At 39.7% G+C, this 25,182-nt stretch overlaps 2 protein-coding genes across 6 annotated transcripts in view; one reads left to right on the forward strand and one right to left on the reverse strand.

Moving 5' to 3' along the window:
* The window catches only part of SERPINI1 (serpin family I member 1), a 78,016-nt gene extending 75,602 nt beyond the window's left edge, over positions 1-2,414 (reverse strand). The window contains exon 1 of one of the 3 annotated variants that reach the window (XM_006088882.3): positions 2,092-2,414. The gene's annotated coding sequence lies outside the window, so the exon portion shown is untranslated. Of the gene's footprint in view, positions 1-1,974 lie in introns of all 3 variants that reach the window. The other 2 variants (XM_006088881.3, XM_023753908.1) reach the window with 2 other exon arrangements.
* A 542-nt stretch (positions 2,415-2,956) lies between these two features.
* The window catches only part of PDCD10 (programmed cell death 10), a 48,657-nt gene continuing 26,431 nt past the window's right edge, over positions 2,957-25,182 (forward strand). The window contains exons 1-2 of one of the 3 annotated variants that reach the window (XM_006088883.3): positions 2,957-3,108; positions 23,851-24,064. In XM_006088883.3, the coding sequence (XP_006088945.1) occupies positions 23,969-24,064 (96 nt within the window). In that variant the 5' untranslated portion in view covers positions 2,957-3,108; positions 23,851-23,968. Of the gene's footprint in view, positions 3,163-23,850; positions 24,065-25,182 lie in introns of all 3 variants that reach the window. The other 2 variants (XM_023753909.1, XM_006088884.3) reach the window with 2 other exon arrangements.

Consider the following 25,182-nt stretch of genomic DNA (forward strand, 5'->3'; position numbering starts at 1 on the left):
CTGAGCCACACTGTCTGGGCAGAAGCGTCTTTTTTTTTTAGTGGAATGTATCAGAGTGACTGGTTAATAACATGGGACAGGTGTCAGCTGTACAGCATCCGTCTGTTGTACTGTGTGCTCATCACTGTAAGTCGAGTCTCCTTCAAAAATATCTTTAATAAAGGGTCGGAAAGAACTTCATTGCCAGTATTGTTATTGATTATTATTATTACACGAGGAAAATAAACCATTGACAGCAAGTGTTCAATTTAACAGAATGAATCACTAGCAGAGTCTGAGAGAGAATCCACGACTGACTCAGGACAATCCACATAATCACAAATAACAAGGACAAACAATATTTTCCAAGCCCCACTATACCCTACCATCCATTCCTCTCTCCCCCCACTTCCCAGGCACCTAAAATCATTTTCACAGGGTCATATCAGCTATGTGGATTAATAGACTCTCCCATGATGTAGCAAAGATTAAATCGGACCCTTGGCATGGCTGCTAAGTTTAGTGGCTACTGTTGCTTTTTCTTTTGAACCCTCAGCTGCTTCTAATACCTACCTGATCTGCCTGGGGACAATCTAAAGGCAGCTGGTTTTCCAAGACCTGTCAGCCTCTAAATTTCCCTGGTGTGTGAGACTGTGGAAGCGGGTACTGGAGGGGAGGAGTAAATACAGTGATAAGTCACTTAGGTTTGCCATGGTAGCACATTGGTAGGAATGAACTTTAAGCTATGAACAGAATTCCTTCCAGCCATTTCTTTTCAAAAAGCAATTTTGTGTGCCTTACAGAAAAATAAAATCCAAAACTTGTAAATAAAATCAAGAAAGCATAAAAAACAAGAAAATAGAAGGTAATCAGGAGTTCAAAAAAACAAACAAAAACCCAGATTAAAATATTCAGGAAAACTCAAATATACAACTGTCACAATGAAAACATTTCAGAGCAAAATGTGCTGCAATATGCTACTATGATTAAAAGCTATGTGATCTGGGGAACCTCTAACAAAAAGGAAAAGAACTAGGCAAATAGCTTTTTACATACTTTTCTAAAAAGGAAAGGCTGCAATATTGTCATAGTTACACAAAGGTAGATACATCTCTCATCTTCATCTACTATTAAAACATATCTTCAACCATAGGTATTTAATTACATTACATCATATATGGTTTAATACCAAGAATAAACTTATTTTATGACACTAGTACAAGTGTTCTAATTGTGATCCCATCATAACACATACGAAGGGTAATCAATTAGCACATACTGTTTAAGCAGAAAAGATCCTCTCACAGCTTCCCTTGTACTTTATAATTTATTTTGTTTTTTTTGTAATGTACAAATATTACCGGATATGTACAAATGACAGAATTAGGAGCAGCAATGAAGTACATCATATGTTCCTACTGTAGGCTGAGTCCCGGTCTTTGTTCCAATAGTCTAAAGCTGCTGGACGGAAAGCTAAGTATCCATCTACTAAAACATATTTCTACATTATTGCTGGCAAAAGTTCTTCTGATAGGTTTAGTCATCGTGATTATTCCTGCCTGCATTTGCTTCTTTCATACAAATCTCTTCCAATCCTAGGAACCTGCAGTACCACCACCCGGGAAAACAGGTCGGTGGCATGACAATCTGATAAGACAATGTAAAGGGTAGATATTGAAGAATGCAAAGTTATTTTCCCAATGAAAGAGTTCGGAAGTAATTCTGTATCGGTGACAATTTTTCTTTCTTTCTTCTTTTTTTTTTTACCAGCTACGCACCTATCTAGATAACTAACATTCACCTTGTTCTCAATGAACAGGATATCCTTCCCCTCAATCTTGCAATCTCCCTGAACAGTTTTCATGGCACAACTCAAACAAAAAACATTAGCCACGCCCTTTATACCCAGAGTCAAGCCACCTTTTGCTTCCCATCCCCTCGCCAAAGTCGAAAAATGTACATTTCACCTAAAAGGGTTTGCACCAGTTCTCTTACCCCGAGTCAGACAGACTCTTTTTCAGCCGTGCCTTGATATAATTCCTACGGGAAGAAGCTTTCTCCCGGGCAAGGTGCAGGCGCCAGAAGACACACAGAGGCTTACCTCCCACACACCTGCAAGCCCTGGCGGGATGCGGGAGCTGCTGCTCAGAGGACTGCGCTCCGCTCCGCTCCTCTCGCGTTCCTGCTCTCCTCTCTCCGGGAAAACTAAGTCCAGGCTGCGCCTTCGGCTGCTACGGGGACACAAGCTCCGCCTTCCCCGCCTCTAGTTGGCGGATTCGGCGGCCGTGGCTCCTCCCCCTGCTGTTCCGCAGCTGCCCCGGCTGGAGGCGGCGGGAAGATGCTGTCCGGGACCTCCCGATCCCTGCACTTCGGCAGCTATTCGGCTGCGTCCCTCTCCCTGGGGACCTCTCTCCTGTCTCTCCGTAGCTTCACACCCGGTGCCTCCTCCCCGCCCCGCTCGGGCACCTCCGCGAGGAGTCCAGGCTCAACCTCTCTCTCTCCCCGACTCGCAGGTCTAGCCGCCCGATGTGTCTGGGGCTCGGCCGCTTCCGTGCAAGCTGCTCCTGGGGCCAGGGACCGTCCCCACTCTGTACCGTCCCTCCACCCCGGCGACTCCCCACATGCGTCCATTCCGCCCGTGTCCACAGCTCAGTAGCTCCACGTTCCCTACTTTGAACTCTGCCCACCCACCCACTTCCCTTCCTTCCTGGGCTCCGCTAGCCCGCCCCCACAATGGGTGAGTAGCCGCGGGCCGACCCGGCACCCTGATTGGCGCAGGTGAGAGCTGACCCCTCCCTTCCTCCTCTTTCCGTGCACCCTCTCAGTTCAATTCACCAACTCCCGCAAAGGCAGGGAACTCTCCTCCCATTGGCTAGAAGTGTCCCCACCCATCGTCTTAGGCTCCACCGCACGGCCTGCCGGGAAGTGTAGTCTTGCAGGTGCATGAAGCGCCGACGCCGCCGGCGAGTGGAACTACGAGTCCCCATAGGCCCCTGCGCGACTCCGGCTGGGCAGGATTCCGGACAACGCCTGGTTCCTCTCGGGTCCTTCCGGCGTCGCCGGAGTGAATTGATCCGGGAGTTGAAGAGGGCTCGAAGGTGGGAAGTGAAGTCAGTGCCTCAGTGGCCGGTAAGGTGCGGCTGTTCCGTCTCCGTTCCCGTAGCCCCGCGCAGAGCCTAAGAGGTTTGGGGTCACCCCGGGGCCGTGGCGGGGGCACTCGGGCTTGGTTCTGGCAGGCGGAGCGGACGGGGCTGGGAACGGGGCCCTATGGGCGTCAGCGAGGCTCCCCTACGCGAGTGGCGTAAAGCGGTGTGTAAGCGCCGCTCACCCCGCTGGGGCCCGGACGCCTCCAGGAAGTCTCCTCTGGGTGGGGGCGGAGGGGAAGGGCGAGGTTGGCCTCTGGTGCCCCCGGAGAAGGGAGGGGGCGGATGTACCTGGGGTGGGGTCCTCGCCAGGTGTGGCTTGGGGAGGGGGGCGAGCTGCTGTTTTCCCCGCTGTAGAAGCAGGAGAGGGAGGAGAGGGAGGAGAGGAGGAAGGGAAATGCGCGTAGGGCTCTGTTGTTGGGGTGACTCAGGTTATGCCCTTTGGGGAAAGAGCTGTACCAGCAGGAGTCAGATGTGGACAGGGACCTAGGGATTCAGTTCCAGGTTCATGATGTGGCCCCTCCACGGAGGTGGTTCTGCCCGAAGCAGAAAGCCCTGACCCTCTTAGGTGTAATTGCTGAGATGCGTGTGCCCCTCGACTGCTTGCAGAGAGCATTCGCCTTGGGATGCTGATGGGGAGACGGAGGGGAGGGTGAGGTGCCCAAGGTCACACCCGTGGGGACAGATGGGAGTTTGTAGTCCAGATTCTGGGTCGGCTGCTGCCCCCGAGAGAGAGCGGGTTGTGTTTTCTGAAGAGGGTGGAGGAAGTTGGAAAGGAAAGCATGTGAGGTATTTTTAAGAAGCCATTCGTGAGGTGAAGACCTTTTGAACTGGGGAGGAATTCCTCCATTAATAAAAAAAGGACACATTCTAACCTTTTGGGGAAAAAAATCGGTTTCAACTTACATATTTTTTTTCTTTTATTAGGGCTATAGTAAGTGATGGACTGTACTACTACTTTAAACAGTAGACAGTGATATGGGGGAAAGTCAGTTGAAATAATACTTCCCACCCCTTAGTTAAAAGATGATTATTTTCCCTTCCTACCTTAGGGCTGTTTTTTTCTCTCATTTCATAAAACTGACCACAATGGGATTGAAATTCTTTCATAAAACTTATTTTACACTTTTCAAAAATAATACAGCATCAAGAGAGTTTCGTGTGATCATTATTAGAAAAGAAGATACATTGCATTTCTTGGAGGCAATAGCACATTTTTGTTGATTTTTTTAAAAAAATTTCTTTTCCCCTCGTTTTCTTGACTCTGGGATGTTTGCATAAATAACACCAGGCTCGTACACATTTCACTTTTCTTGGCATCATCTATGATTTTTAACTCATTCTTAATTTAAATTAAAGAATGGAAAAATGGGACATTTATGTTTTATATTAAGTAGAAAGTACTGTACTTGTTCTAGTCTTACCCTGTACAGGTGTTACTATGACCAGTTAAAGCTCATGAATATTATTGGGTAGTTAGTTCTTTAATAGAATTTGGAGTGTGTTCATTGACTTCAGGATTTCTTCTTGGTAAGTTTATAAACAAGAGTCAGGTGAGAGCAGGTAATCAGTCCTGGTTTACTGTTGTATACATCGAAATATGCTGCATTTTGAATGTACTTTGCAGTTATTAATACTGTAAACACAAAAACATTTTCTAGAATCAGGTATTAGTTTCCCCTATGATTGAAGTTAAGATGGTCTGGAAATTAATATGACATTTAAAATAGGAGAGAGGTATAGTACTGTAGAATGAAGTAAAATCAGGGATAACACAGCACCATGAGGAATGCAGTACAGAAAGAAGGAAGACCCGCTAAACAAATGGAGAATTATGTGGGGGTTACCTGGCTTTGTGCTGAATTGGAAGGATGCTGTAGTTTAAGTAGACCATACATACGCTGAACATGAGTGAGTGATTATTGATAGGAAAGCAAGAATGTTATTTTATGGAAGGCAATGTAGGCATCTACTTTTTGTTGGGGAAGTGTGAAATGAGTTTTTCTGCCTTTTGGCATGCAGCTATGAGGTTGTGGAATGAGCTTTTGAAGTAAAAGTCAGGAAAATTTGGAAGTAAACAATATAATGTACTTGCTCAGCATGTGTTATTTTTTCCCTTCGTTTAGTTTTACCACTAACTTCTCTTCATTTCTGAGGTCAAGTTTTTATACTTCACCTATGTTGTCATGATGGAGTAATGTTTCTGTATCTTTCAGTCACATACTGGAATACTGTGGTCATTTTGGATATCTGCACATTGAATAATTTAAGGTTCACAGGTTTATGTGTGCACTTGCATTTTTGTAGCGATTTTGCTGGAGCCTTGTGTCAGCCATTTGACATCATCTCTTACAGGACTTAGAATGTCTCCCATTACATCTTTCTCTTTGTCTTTAAGGATATAAGGTCATAAGAATATGTGTGTTATCATTGTATTCCCAGTAGTTAAAATATTGAGTACCTGTTTACAAAGAGAATGAAGAGTTTTAGATTGGTTAAGTGCAAAGACATGTAACTGGTCACTGGTGGAACCAAGGCATTATGCAGGTGTTCTTTCTGTAGATCTTGAATATTGTAGACTCAACTCAGTTTCCTTAGATTATTTATTTTGCATGAGAAAAAGACTTTAAGTGACTTAAATATTCAGATACTGTTACCCTCTTACTCTGTTTTATACTGATAATTTATATTTTGTCTCCTATCTAGCTCTCTGCCTTTATCCCCAGCCTTTCTCATTTACTGTGCCTTTCAATTACTAGGTACATAAACTCTTTCCTGACTTGGGGACTTTGTATATGTTCTCTCCCCCCTGCCTGTCTGCTTCTCTTCCCCTTCCCAAAGCTGGCGAACTTCTAGTAACTTTCAAGTCTCAGTTTAAATGTCAGGGGAACTTTTCCTGACCTCCTTGACCGTTCCTTCCTAAAATTAGAGTAAGTTCCCATGATGTCTTCACCACCCTCTGTACTTCTCCTTTGTAGCAGCATCACAATAGGAACTTAACTGTTTCTGTATTTATTTGATAAATGTCTGAATCCCTCACTAGGCTATAAGCAGGGCCCTGTCATATGTCATGTGCCTTAATTCTCTTACACAGTATCTGGCATAAAGTAAATGACCAGTAAATATTTGCTGAATGAATGAATAAATGATTGAACAAATGAGTGCATTCATGCACAGTACCTCCGGCACTCTGCTAGGGACAGAAATGCAGAAATGAGTGAAGCAGAAATGCTTCCCCCCCTCAGATAAAAAGGAGTTATTGACAGAAGTTTAATATAAATTGTAGAAAGATATTTCTTGGAGGGCTCTAAAATCAGGGTAGTTGCCCAGCCAGTGTGGCTCAGTGGTTGAGCATGGACCTAAGAACCAGTGTAGGAGATCACAGTTCAATTCCCAGTCAGGGCACATGCCCAGGTTGTGGGCTTAGTCCCCAATGTGGGGTCTGAAGGAGGCAGAGGATCAATGAATCTCTCTTATCATTGGTGTTTCTATCTCTCCTCCCTTCCTCTCTGTAATCAATAAAAATATATCTTAAAAGACAAATAAAATCAGGATAGTTTTCTATGGGCAAATGACACAAGAGTCATTTTCTATTACAGCAAACTTTCTCTATAACAGAGCATTTTAAGAGACCTTATCCTGTCCTGTATTTTGCAAGCAACATTCATTATAACAAAATAGAAGAAACTAACTTTTAATGAATTCTCTTCTTGCCTAAAGTTATCTAATTTTGTCCTCAACAAAATATTTCCTTTTTACTTTGTTGTTGCATTTTGATTTTTAACCATGGTATCTTCCTTTGACTTTTATGTTTAATATTACTTGCTTTAGACAGGTACCTTTGGGCTTCTTGAAAAAATTCATATTTCGTTAGGTTTTTTGGCAATATTTTATTTGCTATCAACCTAGATACTTATGAGAGTAAAAATATCATATTTTATTAACATGTAAACTAAATTTCAGGAATAAATTTGTATTAGATTTTGGTCCTGAAAAATTCTTTAATCCTTTGCAGTACAACAGGAATGGACAAAGAATAAATTCAAAGCTCTGAGTTGCTGTGGTCTTACATGCTTTCCTGAGTTTACCAATTCACTCTCCCACAAGATATTATCAAAAAAGTGATGTTGATATTTGGCTTTATAATTTGATAATTCTCCCAGCTTTTATTAAATATAAGTCTTTGATAAATTCTAAACTCACTTTCTTAAAAGTCAGTCCTGTTATTAGAATCTTGGATAAAATTTTATCTTTTAACAAAGATGTGGAGGATAAAACTGAAGTACTACTTCTTACATGTTGTTGGTTTCTTCAGGTCAAAATGATAGATAATGTTACTAAGAATTTGAAGTTAATGCCATGATAAATAAATTTTCTCCATAATATAAACTGTAAAAGTGATTTAGAAGTTAGTGTGATTGATTGTATATATTATTGCATTTGAAATGTCATGAAAAGTTGCAGTCTCAGAGACTTTGGTTTTAGGAGTATACACAGTGTAAAAAATGAAAGCACCTTCATTGCAGCAATTAGAAATAATTTATTTGCAGAAAGGTAAACAATGTAACTTGGTGATCTATTTTGTCTGTATGAAGACAAAAAATTCAGTTTTCTCCTTTTAGCTACATTGATTGAATCTTGGGTGTATTGTAATATCACAATCCTATTTTTTGAGGTCACCCTTACATTTTTGTAATGGGTAATCCTTTTTTTTTAACCACCCAAAATTGGATCTATTTAGTTTCACTCTCACCTTTCTACAGTTGCCTAGAATCAAGTGTTGTTATAAAAAAAAAAAAAAAAAAAGAAAGAAAGGAAGGAAGAGAGAAAATAAAAATGGGATTTTAACAGCAGGCTTATGAATTATTGGGTAGCAGGAATGGAACATATTAAGTGGTAGTCACTACTGTTTACTCAGGCCAGCACCTTGGAGTTAAATTTACCAGAATTAAGTAGATTTCATAGTAATGACAAATTGGTTTATTTCATTTATCACATATTTATTGAGTATATCTTATGTATGAAACTGCCTTAAACTTTCTTTGGAATGAGTTGGGATATAATATGATGGCCAATACTTACTGAGTGGTAACTAAGTGGCAGGCATCATACTAAACATTTTACATGATCTCATAATCCTCTCAACAACTCTCTGAGGTAGAGGCACTGTTATCCCCAGTGTAAATGAGGAAACTAAAGCATAGAGAGCTTAAGCAACTTGCCCACGTTCACACAACCAGCAATTGCTTAGAATTAGGATTTGGATCCACGTAGATTCAGGAGACCTTATTTTTAATCATTGTGGTATAAATCATGTTAGTGATTGAGCTCTATTAGAGGGCAGTTAGATTTAGAGTTGCAGTTAACAGAGAAGTTGTACCCTCGATGCTAAAGTCAGTGTGGCAGGCAAAAACTACTTGTATTCAAACAATTGAAAAAATCCCTTTGGAGGTTACCACTTTGGAGACTAACATAATTTCAACATAGCCACTTTTTCCTCTAGCATCGGCATAGAATTACTTTTCTTGTAAGTGCTAGGTGAAGTATTTGACTTGTTATTCAGAGGCCATGTTGGAAAAGAAATACGTAATATTATAGGAATAGTACAGGAATCACAGTGTGGTGAGTTGCTCATTGTGAGAGCCACTGTGAGTTTAAATCTGGTGGGGTGGCACGGGATAGCAAGTCCATGTCTCATCTCTTTTATTTTGAGGTTTATGTGCATGGAGTGGAATTATGGAATTATGATCATTATGTATTTTAATAGTTATTTTTCTGTTTTTTAAAATGTTTTTATTGATTTAAGGGAGAGAGAGAGAAACATCAATGATGAGAGAGAATCATGGATCGGCTGCCTCCTGCACACCCCCTACTGGGTTGGGGGTGGGGGTGGATAGCGAGCCCTCAACTCAGGCATGTGCCCTAGCCTGAATCGAACCTGGGACCCTTTAGTTTGCAGGCCATTGCTCTATCCACTGAACCAAACCAGCTAGGGCTGTTTTCTTCAAAAAAATGTTAAGCATGTCTGTTGAACTTACATAGAGTGTATATATATGTATGTATATATATAGTGTGTGTGTAGATAGATAGATAGATAGATAGATATAGATCCTATATAATAAAAGGCTAATATGCAAATAGACCGAACGGTGGAACAACCGGTTGCTATGACGTGCGCTAACCCCCGGGGCGTGCGCGGAACTGGCGGACATCGGCTGCAGCGGGATGGTAGAGCAGGTGAGCAGATGAGTGGGGGCGCCAGACCAAGGCAGGGCGCTAGTCGCTGTCATGGAGGCGAGCCTCTGATGGTTACTGAACATTCTTTGCTCCCGCGCGCCGCAGTTCCGCCTGGCGCTTGCACCTGCTGCTGGTGCTGGCCCCGCTCGCACCCACTGCTGGCGGCAAAGCTGCCTCTCTCACCCAATGCTGGTGCCAGGCGCCGGCACCAATCACTCGGCGCCATCAGCGGGTGCGAGCAGCGGCTGCCAGCCTCAATCGCCCCTCAGGGCTTCTCCACCTCCCTTTGCTCCTGAGGGGATATCGGGGGCTGGCAGCCACCTCTCACGCCCACTGCCAGTGCCGGCCACACTCCCACCCGCAGCCGGTGCTGGAGCTGCCGCTCACACCCCCTGCCAGTGCCCGGCACCAGTCCCTATTGCTCGGCGCCATCAGCAGGTGCGAGCAGTGGTTGCTGGCCCTGATCGCCCCTGAGGGCTTCTCCACCTCCCCCTGCTCCTGAGGGGCGATTGGGCAGCAGCTGCCGCTCACACCCGCTGACAGCTCCAGCCCCAATTGCTTCATGCCTTCAGCAGGTGTGAGCCAGGCTGGTGCCATCAGCGCATGGGAGTGGGGCTGCAGACAAGTGACCAGGTTCAGCAGCAGGAGGGGCTGGGCAGGGGCACGGAGGATGGGCCTAGACCCGCCCCTTTGCCTATTGCAGCCTCGCGGCCCATAGTTCCTTTCAAGGTGCATGAATTAGTACACTGGGCCCCTAGTATAGATATAAAACGTAATACAGGTATGCTCCTTGATTTATACAGCTGGCAGCTTGACATGTCTAATTTTTGTTAATTTCTCTCTTCCCTGCAAGACCACACACCCTCACGGGCATGGACTGTGGCTGACTTTTCATCACCACATCTCCAACTAACACTGTTACTGACTTAGACTAACTATGCAGAGTAAAACTTTGCTTTAGGACATTTATAATATAGTGGGTAGAAGGGGAAGACCATTATGTGGACATTTAGCCTTTCTGATATATATTTATTTCCAGATTTTTTTTTGTTTTTACCTCTTGATCCCCTTCACCTCCTTTCTGATATATTAAGTACTTTCACATTCATCAATTCATTTGATAATTTTGGGTTAAAGCTGTTAAGAAAGAAGAACAATGATAGTTTCTCTAACTTACCATTTGGTTTCTGGCACTGACACATCTTCCCTGCTTTATCCTGCCTTCAGGATGAACTGGAAATCCAGTGGAATTAAGGAATGGCCAAACCTTAAAATGTCACACCTCTGCTGCCTTCATAGACTTACATAAGGTTGCTATAAAAAAGACAGTTGGGAATGCTAAATGAATCAGACCTGACCTCTAGAATATCCTGCTCCTTATACCAGTTCAGATTTTTGCAAGGCTTTCTTAATTCCAAAGGATTTTCAATAATGTTGTGGTCTTTTATGCAGAAATCACATACTTTTTGGATGCCTTTATAATAAAATTAGCATTTTGGCAATATTGTAAAACTTGAGAGATTTCTGAGTTCCCACTTTAATTTTGGTGTGCTTCATTAACAATGAATTTTTGCAAGTGAAGATTATGTGAGGAATTGTGTATAAAACATAAATAAATACCATTCTCATCCTTATTTCTTCTTGTGACTAATAGCGTTTGTATTTGAGATCAGTTAGGAGCTAAAGGTGATGTTAAATGTCATTATCAAGATAGAACCTGCCAGAGTCAATATGTTACCTGGAGCTGGTATTTTGTCAACGTTTGAGGGTCTTGTGGCAACATTTTGGTGGAAATGAATTTTGTAAGACAAGGTAAAGAAAATATACATTGCATAAAGAACCTTAGGTAATTAGGAGTCATTAAGTTAACTAGTAGATATCAAAGATTGTAAGTGATGCAGAGCAGATCCATGTGGAATAGTCTCCTTAGATTGTACTTTCCAGCAGAGAACATAGGACCGGTATGAGTGCTTAAATTGAGTCAAATTTCTAAGGGATTTTAAAGGAGAGTTTGGGGATTATATTGGAGAAATTTAAACAGGAGATCACACATACTAATAAAAAGGAAAATAGAAAGATGTATCTCAGTTAAATACTTAAGGATATTCAGTTAGACATTATTTGATTCATGAGCCACTAACTAGATTAAGAATTCCATGGGCAAAAGATAGACCTATTCAGAGGACACACTGTTTCCCGTCCTCCAACAAATGTTTAAATTTTGTTCAGACCTGGTTTTAACAAAACTTTAGGCACTGAATAGGAAATATAATTGAGTCTTGTCATAACTAAAGAGATGTGTGTTCTTTCCCCTGAACTAGTTGTACAGAAATATTTTAGAAGCCAGTGGTTGGTATTTTTGTTGTTCACATTTCCCATCAGCTAATTCAGAGGTAAGGAATCCTTCGATTCTATTGTTGTCAACTTTTGACTACCCTGTATAGATTATCTTTTATGAATTATTTTAAGGTCCTTGATCACATCTAGATTTCACTCAGTTACTCAGTCTGTTTCTGGGCCCCAACTTTATTAAGTTGATGTATGCACATTAAAAGAATAAAAAGTAATTTCAACATGGGCTTGGCAAATTGTGTTAACATGCAGTTAATGGCTAAATTATTTTAAGTATTCCAGAACTATGTAATTTGTTTTGGATGATATGTAACTTTTGGTGGCCCAGTTATTTATTTATAATAAGGTTTTAAAGATGTGTGTGGTAATCATGTGGCCTTTATGATATTGTGATATCAGTATTAGGCTATCATTGTGTGTGCTATGTAGGGGCAGGGCTAGGGTGAGGCACCTGGGGCCTCGGGTCCAAAATTTAAGGAGGCATGTTGTCATGCAAGTCAGAGCTCAAATTTGTGCTCTAGGCATCTGCTTTGCCTCTCCCTATTTCCAGTCCTGATGCCATGACAGGTTCATAGAATTTTGGATAAAATATCAGTAATTGAATGCTTATTGTGTGTTAGCCAGTGTATTAAGTGCTTTATGTTCATTTAGTACTCTCAGTAACCCTGTGAGGTGAGAACTTCAATCAGTATTTCCATTAATTTCTCATTGAATTTAGAAAGATTAACAAATGATTTGACCCAGCTGAGCAAAATTCAAACTCAGGTCTTTGTTTCAAACATGAGCACTTATCTACTGTTCTATATTGTCCATCTGTATAGAAAAACTTAATTACTTTTCTTGTTCATTTCTGTGTTAAGAAACAGTACTCCTCAATATGTAAGGCCACACTGACATGACGCATTTAACTTTTAAGGTGAGTGAATCAGAGGTCTCTGCAGTACCAAATTGAAAATCCACAAACTTGTATGGCTGAGTACCCTAAACTGACTTTGGATCAGAGCACATTCCCACTGGCTTTGGTCTCCAGACATTCTGCATGGACTCTGGGGGTCTTGACTATAAATTGACCCATGGATGACACAAAGGAGGACAGATTAGTCTAGAAATAGTTCAGTTTAGCAGACTAACATGTCCTCTGTACAGTCCTTACTAATAAAAGGCTAAGTAGTTGTCACGCCCTCACTGTGTGATGCCCTCACGCTGTCCCAAGATGGCTGTGCGCACAGTGGAGGTGGGGTTCGCACTGCCCAGTGCATGTGCTGCAGGGGCAGGGCCCAGCAGCCACTCCGTGCGGCTTCCACCAGGGTTCCTGTGGCCCAGCGCACGCAGCCTACCTCTTTGGGGCAATCCAGCCAGGAACCCCAGACCCCCCTGCCCCCTGTGCACGAATTTCGTGCACCGGGCCTCTAGTAGGCTATATATTTGTTTAAAATATCTGTCACCGTTCTATTTTGTTTCTTAATGTGAATTTTTGTGGACTTCTATTTCTAAATTGTGAAATTTGGAGATTGGACTAGATAATATATAATGGCTGTTTTTGCTTTAAAATTTTAAGGTTTTAATTAGTAAGTTTCTTAAATGTATAAGCATATGACGAGAGTAAGGGTAAATTTGGAGATCTGGAACTATCTGAGTTACAGGAAACTCAGGGTTCAGATATCTTTTGCCAGCCCTTATCCTCACTACTGGGGCCATTCACCTTTGTTCTTCAAAATGATTTGTTTGTAATTCTTCTGGACTGATTATCCTAGAGTAATGTTTTTCAAATTGTGGAGAAAGGGATGTTTAAGAGTGCCTAAGAGAGAAAGGGGCTGGTAAACTATAGTTACTTAATACATTGGATGAATGAACAGTTTTAGTGTTTTATACTACTATATAGAGTTTGATAAATTATTTTATTTGTCAAACAAAGGAACAAACAAACCTTCTGCTGTTTTACAGAGATTTAAAATCACATCTTTCCTATTTATTTGGCTTTTATGAGTCCTTGATCCCTTGGCTAGATGATTGTGGGGAGATCTGACTTATAGAAAGAGATCTGGTCTTGTCATTCTAGATTACAGTGTACTTAATGATAATAGCTAATACTGAATAATTACTATGTGCCATTCACTGTTCCATTTAATTTTAACATCAACCTTAAGAGAGAAATACTGTTGTTATTCCTATTTTGTAGTAGATGAGGAAACTGTAGCACAAAAGTTTGAAAACTTACTCCAGCTCATACAACTAGTAAGTGGTAGGCCCAGGATTAAGTCCAGACAGGTCTAGTTCTAGAATCCCTGTGCTTATTACTCACTTCTCTAATGACAGTACTGTTAATGTTGGCTAAGTATAACAGAAACAGTCATATTCCTGTTTTCCTTTAGGTAACATTGTGGATTTTGAAGTTTTCCTTAGAACTTTAGCTCTCACTTAATCCTTGGCAGAAAAGTCAATTGTAAGTTTTAAATGAGTATTTATAGAGCATATGTTTAGAACCATGGCTGCATATTATTAGTTAAGGAACACCTATCTGTGACAGATATATGAAGAGTAACAAAAAATGATAAAGTTAATAGAGCATTTTTACTTTTTTCCTTCATGGTTCATTGTGCTCTAATTTGCCAATGTTTTCTGTTTTCAAAGATATCTTAGCTCAATTTTCAGGTGATGTTTTTAGTTAAAACCTTTGTTAATTAATAGCTCAGCAAATGCTTATTTGGTCAGACATGTTTACAGAGATGTTGAAGATTATATTTTTTTTGTCTTGTTTTTGAAAACAGTAAAGCTGGAATCCTTCAACAAGTTAATGGTATCAGATACTCAAAAATTGTGGCATAACAGTGAGAGTGCCTTTAAAAAAATTGATTGAGTAGCGTATTCCTTCTAATGAGATGATAATTTTTTGTGGAATGTGTACTTACTTTGAAATGCTTTTTAAAAATGCAAAAATAGCCTTAGCTGGTTTGGTTCAGTGGATAGAGTGTTGGCCTGTAGACCAAAGAGACCCAGGTTCGATTCCGGTCAAGGGCACATGCCTTGGTTGTAGGCTCTGCCCTGGCCTGGGCTCTGGTCAGGGCATGTGCAGGAGGCAACCAATCAATGTGTTTTTCTCACATCGATGTTTCTGTCTTTCCATCTCTCTTCCACTCTCTCTAAAAATCAATGGAAAAATATATTCGGGTGAGGATTAACAACAACAAAAGCAAAAATACAGTGTTTAGTTACTTAGTAAAATGAAATATTTAATATAGAGGCTTTGTGGGGTTTGACTTAAAAATTGCCTCATCTTTTATTCTAACCACATCCCTTTCAAGTATACAGCTCAGTTTTCGTTCATATTGTAGAAGAAACTAAAGCATAGAGAGGTGAAATGACTTGATCAGAGAGACATGATGGTTTATGATTGACAGTTAGGACCAGTATGTGAACCCTTGCTTTCAGATTTTAATTCTTATGCTCTTTGCCCATACCTCTCTGCACAAATTATCCCTTTGATATTTCAAAGTAGCCTAAAAACAGTTTGGTATATATAAACAAACACAGTGGCAAAGTGTCACATATTACACTTACCATTAATAAGAGATTGTTTCCAGATGTCCCTAAATGCAAAATTCAATAAATACTAAACTCACAGTATTACATGTTCAGGGAGGTTGCGTTTCCCATTACCTTCTTTAAAAAGAAAACACTAGAATAGAAGACCTTGAATTAGAGAAAATATAATCTTACCTAATAATAGACAAACATGTAAATTAACCATCCCTCCACTACGCTCACCAGCCAATCAGGAGAGTATGCAAATTAACCCAACAAAGATGGAAGTTAATTTGCATACGTAGGGGCGAAGCTGCGGAGCAAAGACTGAAGGCTCCGTCCAGAGCTGCGAAGACTGAAGGAGCCAAGGCCTGGGTCCCAGGTGCCGGAGGAAAACTGGTGCCGGCAGCCAGGGGAAGGGAAGGCCTATTGCACGAATCTCTTCGTGCAACGGGACTCTAGTTTGCAAAGGAAGGAGAGAGACGTACATATATCTTGAAGTCTATCAGCTCATTTTGGTCTGAGTAGGATTTCCTACCTACTTTCTTCCTCTGCCTCCCTTTTTCTACCTTCCTCCTCTAGTCCTTTGGTCGCTTGTTTGGAAGTGGCCACAACATTTTGACATGAGAAGGCCCTAAAAGGTAAATTGTGATATCACATGCTCACCTTTCCAGTCATGTGAAATGGCCAGACTGAGCTACACAGCCTTGGAATAAATTCAGTTTTTCTAGGAGCCTGGTGGGTATGATTCATGATGCCAGGTGCTTAAGAAGAAAGTAAGGGGTTGTCAGCTAATTGAAACCTTAAATCAACCAACTATTGAGAAGGCTTTCCTTACTAGAATTTGTATAATAGTTTTTATGATCTGATGAGATATTTTTCTCTAAAAATTTTTTTTCCCATGAGATTACTTTTGAGCCTAGAGTAGATACCAATACATAATAAAATATTTTTAAAAATATATTTTATTGATTTTTTACAGAGAGGAAGGAGAAGGATAGAGAGTTAGAAACATCGATGAGAGAGAAACATCAATCAGCTGCCTCCTATACACCTCCTACTGGGGATGTGCCCGCAACCAAAGTACATGCCCTTGACCGGAATCGAACCTGGGACCCTTCAGTCCGCAGGCGGATTCTCCATCCACTGAGCCAAACCAGTTAGGGCTAAAATATTTTTGTCACTGAATTTTAGAGTTCAAGGCCTTAAAATGATATAATTTTACCCCATTTCTGTTTCTGATGAGGAAACAAGGTCAGTGATTAAGTGAAATTTGACAAAGTTGGAACCAAATACCCCTGTCTCAGGTGCTTAGTTAAACTTAATTTTACCTGTGTCTCTGAGATTGACCTTAGCAGCTAGGTTCTCTGACTCCAGCCATAGTTCTTTCCATTCCATTGGTTTCCAGCCTATTCTCTTCACAAGATCATCTGGACTATCTGCTAAACATACAGCTTCCTGGACCTTTTGTTGGACATTCTGATTGAGAAGTGTTGGGAATATGTTTTTAGTAGGCTCTGAAGTGACTGTGATGGCTTAGGTCACCTGACATTTGGGAACTGCATCACTTGCACCCTTTCCCATAGAGAAAGTTTTGCTTTGTGCTAAAAGTGAGATAACTTTTTGGATTTTGCTTATGTGTAATTCAAGGTTAATCTAATGTTGGAAATGCTTACACTTGGAAAATTTTGTGAACCATTAAATTATACACTAGTTGTTTCCCCAGGATCTAAAAAATATTCCAGCAGCCCTAATAAAAATGAAACATTAGAATTTATAACCTCTGACTTATTTTTCTTTAGTTTTATTTGGTGTTCATGTAAATTTCTATTAGAATTCTGATTTTATTTGCAGTTATTTGTTACTTATATTCTCTTAGCTTAGCGTAGTAGGAAGAGCTTGGGGATAGCTAGAAGTAAAAACTGGTAAATGTGACTGGGTCCAGACTTTATTAATAGAATTAATTAGATTTCTGTGTTTTTGCTTTGCTAGCCTTGATAATTTGAAAAGTACTAACAAGGCTGATTCAGGTTATAAATTGCCCATCTCTTATCTCGTAAATTTGTTCATTCAACAAACATATATTACTGGTCTACTATATACTTGATATGCTGATTCTAATGTCTCTAATGGGAAAAAGAAAAACTTATAAATGGTAACATAAACACATGGATTCTGTTTACTGCTAGAATGAATAAACATCTTTTAGCTAAATGTTCATGGGCAGGTTGAAGATTCAACCAAAATAAATAACACTTCTCTCTTTAGGGAGGGAAATTAAAGGAATTATAAGAATTTAGGAACAGTAAGAGGGCTAAGAACTGGATTTGACTGGATAGAGAAAAACAAGACAAATGGACCTGCCTAGAAACATTTTAGGTGTCAAATTTACTTAGGAAGCTTCTTTTTCACCCCAAGAACTGCATACATCAGTACCAAAGATTTCCCTTTGTCTGCTCTTTTTATTTATAAGTAAATATATCTTTGGCTCTAGAGTTATCTCATGCCCCAGATGGAGTGAAGGGAGGCTGTTTCAGGAAATGCTGATTCTGAGGCTTGAGATATACCCAAGTATAGTTCTTGAAGTGAACAAGCTCCTGTTGGTTGGGCAGGGCAGAAACTCCTAGCACTAGAGTTTAGCGTTGGAATGGCCAAGAACCTATTTTTGGCCATTCTAAACAAATAATAATTGTTTTAAGCCTAGCAAGATATTTACCAGGTGTATGGGTTAATAATGCGGATTTTTTTCAATAGATGGAGTTACACATATGTTGATATATATGCGATTTGATATGTGTGCTATTTTGTTGTATTGATAGCAAGCTTCAAAACTTCATATGTCAAATTTTCTGAAGGTGTTAACATCATAGATATTTTTACGCTTAAAAATGTCGAATTTCGTGCCAAAACAAATAGCATTTGTGGGAAGTTTTAATTCATTATTTTGAAGAAAAGTGTTGCTGAAAGTTATCTTATACTTCAGGAAGCTTATGGTGAACATGCTCTATCTCAAGATACTTGTGAAAGCTGGTTTAAACACTTTAAAAGTGATGGTTTCCATGTGAAAGACAACATCCAGGTCAACCAAAAATGTTTGAAGACCAACAATTACAAGCATTGTTGCATGAAGATGCGTGTGAAACTCAAAAACAACTTGCATAAAGATTAAGTGTTGCTCCACAAACAATTTCTGATCGTTTACAAGCAATGGGAAAGATTTTAAAGGAAGGAAAATGGGTGCCACTTCAACTGAACGAAAGACAAATGGAAAACCAAAAAGTCACCAGTAAAATGTTGCTTCAACAGCACGGAAGAAAGTCTTTTTTGCATAGAATTGTGACTGGAGATGAAAAGTGGATTTATTTTGAGAATCCCAAACGCACAAAATCATGGGTTGATCCAGGACAACCATCAACATCAACTGCAAGGCCAAATTGCTTTTGAAAGAAGACAATGCTGTGCATTTGGTGGGATCAGAAAGGTGTGGTGTATTATGAGCTTCTAAAGTGAAACCGTTTACTGACAACAAATAATCAATTTGAACCACACTTTGATCGTAAAATGACCAGAATGTTCCAGAAGACACGGCAAAGTAATTTTGCTTCATGCTGACGACACACCATCACACACTTCAAAACCAGTTAGACTTGTTAAAAGATCTTGCCTGGGAAATATTAACCCACCCGCCGTATTCACCAGACCTTGCTCCTTCAGATTACCACTTGTTCCGATCGATGGCACACGCACTTTCTGAGCAGCACTTCAAATCGTACAAAGAAGTGGAAAATTGGGTCTCTGAATGGTTTGCATCAAAACAAGAAAAGTTCTATTGGGACAGTATCCACAAATTACCTGAAAGATGGGGGAAATGTGTAGCTAGTGATGGACATTACTTTGAATAAAACACTTTTGATGTTTCTCTTGAAATTATCGTGTTTTCTTTGATTACAAAGTCCGCATTATTAACTGGTACACCTGGTAAAACTGATTCACTTTGTGTTAGAAATTTGCAGTGCTATTTTGAACATTCAAGGAAATGAGGGGAAATTTTAAATAAATAGGTTGCCTATATTCTAGTTGTTTTGATATCTCCATGTCACAAAGGCTGTTTTTGAAAAAAAGTTTGAAAAGTATACCTTGTATCTAAATAATTAGTATCTATAGTTCTGTTTCTTTTTTGTTAATTCTGTGGATGCTAACCACTCAAGAGATAAATCTTACTTTGAAAATGAAAACTTTTACCCCAAAGCAACACATTTGAAATGGGAAATAAATAGTTCTTCTTATGTTGCCATCATACCCACAGTAATTTTTATTTATTACTAAAGGCCTGGTGCATAGATTCGTGCACTGGTGGGAGGCATGGCCTGCAGGGATCAGCCCGCTGTGGGAGTGCCGCTCATCCTGGTCAGCCCAGAGGCTGCACCTGCTGTGGGCCGAGCAGCACTCCCACTGTGGGAGCGCACTGACCACCAGGGGGCAGCTCCTGCGTTGAGCATATGCTCCCTGTTGGTCAGTGTGCGTCATAGCGACTGGTTGACCAGTCATTCTGGTCGTTCGACCTTTTGGTCACTGGGCTTATAGATATAGATATAGATATAGATTTAGATTTAGATTTAGATTTAGATATAGATTTAGATATAGATTAGCTAGAAATTTTGATCATGGGTAATTCATTTTTTTGAACTTTGGTTTCTGCTGTACTAAAGGGGGGAAGAGGTGACTTTTTAAGGTCTTTCCAAGGTCTTTCCACATTTGTGATTTAGGGTCAGTAATCTTTAATCAGTGGACTATACATGCATAATCAGTAGTATCCCTTAGAGGCTGATAATGTGCTGCCTGACTGGCCACACCCATGCTGAAAGGAAGGAACCTTCTCAAAGGGGCAGGGCCTCAGCCCTTCCTCAGTTCAGCTGACCCTTGCCCTTTAGGTAGCAGGATCTTTTTCTGCTTGGAGTGATTGCAGGTTGTACATTTAACCATCTCAAATGAAGAAGTATATAAAAGGTATGACAACATATTTTAACTTAAACTAAAATTAGCAGAACAGTTTAATAAGCCGTGTTGGAATTGGTGGTTTGTTTTTGTTTGTTTTGAATTTTGGGGAACATTTATTAAAGCTGGGGACAGTGAAAGAGGAAAGGGCCTAGGACAATGATGGCGAACCTATGACACACGTGTCAGAGGTGACACGTAAACTCATTTTTTTGATTGATTTTTCTTTGTTAAATGGCATTTAAATATATAAAATAAATATCAAAAATATAAATCTTTGTTTTACTATGGTTACAAATATCAAAAATTTCTATATGTGACACGGCACCAGAGTTAAGTTAGGGTTTTTCAAAATGCTGACATGCCGAGCTCAAAAAGTTCGCCATCACTGGCCTAGGATAGCAGAAGAGAGACTAGGTGGGGGAATGAGCTTAGGCTTAACTGCTTTGGCTCACTAAGCAGTCAAAGAGAAGGGCGGCTTGAGACAGGTTCAGGAGGTTTGCCTGGGACAAACTGCTGCTGCCCATTGCTTCCCTGGTCTAAAGCCTCATGGAGTCCCTTAAAGTTTAGGAGATGCATGCCTGTCGGGGAAGAAGAGGAGGAGGGGAAAGGCTAAGGCATGCTCCCAGGAGGGAGAGTGCACTGGAATTGGTGGTTTTAATCTCATGTTAATGCTAATGAAGCTGTGAGTGGCCCTAATTTGTAAATGTGTGTTCTGAAAAGTTGTAAATTAATCCACAGAAACAATATTAAAAGGTGATTAAGTGTTTTGTGGGCCAGCCAGCTATTTAGCCCAGAATGGTGTTGCAATAATATTGTCTTTTTTATGACAAATAGTAGTTGATAGTACTGTAAAATTGGTTTAAAGGAAATATATAATTCATTTGAATCATAAAAGTGAACACTTTTCTGCATCTCCTTCTGTCTTTATATGCAGGGACAGGCACATGTGTTTGAAAGAGTAAAAGACAAAAATGATTCTATTGAACCTTCTTTACTGTTTCACCTCCTTTTTACTGAGATTCTTGTAGACTTCTCTCAATATATCAGCCCTTGCAGAGATGATCCTACTCTTTGAATGTTATTCTTGACCTCGCCAAGAAACCAAATAAACTTCTTTAAAAACTTGTCCATACTTGGGAGTATTTGAAACACCTGGTTTTTGTGATGCTGGTTCTCTCATCTCATTTTCCCATAGTATAGCGTCCTGACTTCTCCCCTGTGTCATACTCACAATTGTTCATTTTCTCTTTTCTTCCATAGTATATAAACTGCATGAAGCCAGAGACTGTCTAGCCTTGTTTACTGGTCTCTGTTTAGTACCAGGCCTAATGCTGTGTAGGTAATGAATAAATATTTATTAAATAAGTGAATGATTTCTTTTTCTGTCACCCAGTGAGATAGCTTCCCAGGTTCTGTTGACCCTGTCCTACTATTTCTTACTTGCTTTTTTCATTGATATAGTAGATGCCTTCTTTTACTGTTAAACTGTGCGTACAGTACCTATCATTTTCATTTTGACCAGTTTCTCTGTATTTCAGCCTTTGTTCCAAGTTTATTATAAAAAAGTATTCACAATTTATTTCTAAGTGGAAAAGTAGGTTACCAAATGGCTTATTAGGTAGTTAAATAGAAACAGTGGGGCCACAACTGATATTTACCTACTTCCTCTTACTTATTATTCAGGTCTTGTTGATCTCTTGTAAAGATACATGTTTTCTCTGCCTTCAGTTTCTGTTCCGCCATTCTATTTTTAATGCTATGACCAAGCAATCTACTTAAATCAGTGGTCTGATCAGGTAATGATTTTCTCTTGCCCTAGAATAAAATTTAGGAATTGGCCTTGTTTTGTTGTTGTTCTGTGAAGTCAGGGAGCATACGTCAGCTCACAAATTGGACAAACTGTCTATGTTTAGAACTACCAGAAATGGAACCAGACTGTTCAAGTAGGTGTTGAGTTCCCTGGTTGGGATATGGAAGGATAGTAAGCAGTTCTCAAATGGGATGGATTATTGGAGAATTTTGAAGCTGTAAGTACGCCAGGCCTTTGATATTACCTTTCAAACTGCATAGGCCTTTCACAGTCTGGCCCCGGTAAATTGTTAATGATTAGGACATCTATTCATCCCCAACTGCATCTTGCAAGTGGTAGGTGCTAAACGTATATTTATTCAGTAAATAAATAACTTCTACTTCTGGGTATTTTCTTGGGTGGATGAACTCAGGTTCTTTGTTTCCACTTCAGACTTGATTTTATGATGTGGGAGAATCAGATCTGGATTCTTAGTACTGGGATCCAGTATTGGGCCTCTGCATGTGTGATCTTGGGCAAATTATTATCTCTGAGCCTTCTTTTTCATGTAAAATTAGAATGACAATTACTGTAAATAAGTTATAAGGATTAAATGCATGTGAAAATGTTTTATAATCTGAGAATGCTTTGCAAATGGTAGAAATTATTCAAATTGATTGTTTTGTAACTATATATATAGATAAGTGACTACTGTTACACTTCCACTTTATAATTAGGCTTATTTTTTAGCCTAGCAAAGGGAATAAATATAGTTGCTTTCTCTTAAGAAGCAACACATTTCCTTAACCCCTCAAGGTAAAATTTCTCTCTTATATTATTGAATCGTGATATTTTAATTCCAGACTACCAGTGTCTATGGATTTCTTGTTTTAGGTTCAAAAAGTACCATTGGCAGAATTAAGTAACATTTTTCCTCCCCAAATGGACCACATTTGGTAGCAATTTTCCAGTTTTAAGATTTGCCTTAAATTATTTGGTACTTATGTTTTTATTGTTATTTTTAGATGACAGAATCAGTGAACAATTAGCAAAAGGCTTTTTAATGAAAATGTTATACACTTCAATTCTTTATTCTTAATTCTTTATTTGTATTTCATACACACTGTACATTTCATAGTTATAAATGTGCTATAGGCCTGGTGCATGAAATTTGTGCACTCGGGTCGGGAGGTCCCTTAGCCCAGCCTGTGTCCTCTCACAGTCGAGGAGCCCTTAGGTGATGTCCAACTGCCACGGAGGCGGGAGAGGCTCCAGCCACCACTGCTGTACTCGCCAGCCATGATCCCAGCTTCTGGCTGAGTAGCGCTCCCCCTGTGGGAGCGCACTGACCACTAGGGGGCAGCTCCTGTGTTGAGCATCTGTACCCTGGTGGTCAGTGTGCGTCATAGCGACCGGTCATTCTGCCATTCGGTCAGTTTGCATATTAGCCTTTTATTATATAGGATATTGCATGTAAATGCTATAATTATGCATTTTGATACTTTTTCCTAGATTGCATATGATGGAATTAGATAAATCATTAATCCGTGGTGCTTCATAAAGAGCTCTTTCTGAATTCAAGATGAGTGGAATCATGCAACACTGCTTTGTAGTGTAGTACCTAATAAGAGAGATTAGCTGTTAAGAAAGGGCAATTCTTGAATCTGAGAAGGGAAACAGATGTCTCACTGACTAGGGCTGCCTTTACAAGTAAGATATATTAAAAATTCTGATTTTCATAAGATAAGGACTCTACTTTGAAAAAAAAATGCTGTATCTGTTGTTTCCTCTTAATGTAATAACTTACTGTTCTTTCTCCCCTTTAACCAGGTCAATATATGTTTTGTGACCTATTCTTTTATCACAAAAAAAGAGAGAAGAAATACTGCAGTGAATGAAGATTCCTCTGCATTTTAGCACTGCTTTTTCTACTGTAGTTGGCTTTTGAATGAGGATGACAATGGAAGAGATGAAGAATGAAGCTGAGACCACTTCCATGGTTTCTATGCCTCTCTATGCAGTCATGTATCCTGTGTTTAATGAGGTAAGTCTGTAATATTTTCTCATGGGATCTCTGCAATTCCTTAATGCCTACTTCATTTATTCATTTGTTGGCTCCTTCATATAACATACTTATATAAATGAATTCCATCTATGTGTTAGGTATTATGCCAGGACTGGACATAAAACAGTGGGGTGAGAGTCTCAGATATATTGTTCCCTCTCTAGAGGTTTCATTGTAGTTCGAGAGAGAGAGACATTAACTAAAAGAATACAAATAATTAGATAAATGAAAAATTGTGGTAATTGCTATGAAGTTAAAAAAAATAGGTACTTGTTTTGGAGGTCAGGGTAGGCCTCACTGAAGAAGAGACATGCTAAAGATCTGAAAGGGATACGGAAGGGTTAGACAGCTGAAGAGTTGGGGACAAGCACATTAGATAGCCAGAGGAGCAGGCACAAATTATCCTACTGAGTTATAGTTAGTAGCCACAAACATTTTTACCGATAAATGAAACATAACAGTGCTTTGTATTTAGAGAAGATGTCGTGTTTTGTTTTTTTTTAGAAATATTGTAGGACTTAATAGTATTAATACATTTTGGTTTTTCTTTTAAATTAATATATGTTAAAGTGTGTAGAGAATTCTGGAGCTGTGCAAGTTTCTTAGGTATAATCTAATCACTCTCCTCTGCCTTTTAATGGTGACCTAAGGTCCTGATAATATGAAATTATTTTCCTGAAATTACCTATGACTACAATCTAGGACTCTGAATTCTGTGGCTTTAGGCTTTTTATCTATTTAATTAGTTGTGGGTTTGTGGGTGGTTTTTTTTTTTTCTGTTTTATTAATCTAATTAATTATAAAGCTATTGATGCCATTAACCTTATTGTTGCTACTACAACCTGGAAGCCCTTACCATTTCCCATAATTTTTCATCTCTTTTTGTAAAATAATTATATTAGAGTAAGATCGTGAGTTTAAAAACCATTTCTCCTACATTATTAGGTTTAATTTGATCTATTTTATGATCTAATGTCTTGGGGTCAGTAGAGAATGGTTCATCCTCTTCAATTTGAAATCTAGAGACTTAGATTAGTTTCCATTTCAGACAAATATTTTGAACTTCAAACACTGTCTCCTAAATAGTGTTAGGCTCA

This window comes from Myotis lucifugus, unplaced genomic scaffold, assembly GCF_000147115.1.
Source record: "Myotis lucifugus unplaced genomic scaffold, Myoluc2.0 scaffold_53, whole genome shotgun sequence".
NCBI classification, from domain to species: Eukaryota; Metazoa; Chordata; class Mammalia; order Chiroptera; family Vespertilionidae; genus Myotis; species Myotis lucifugus.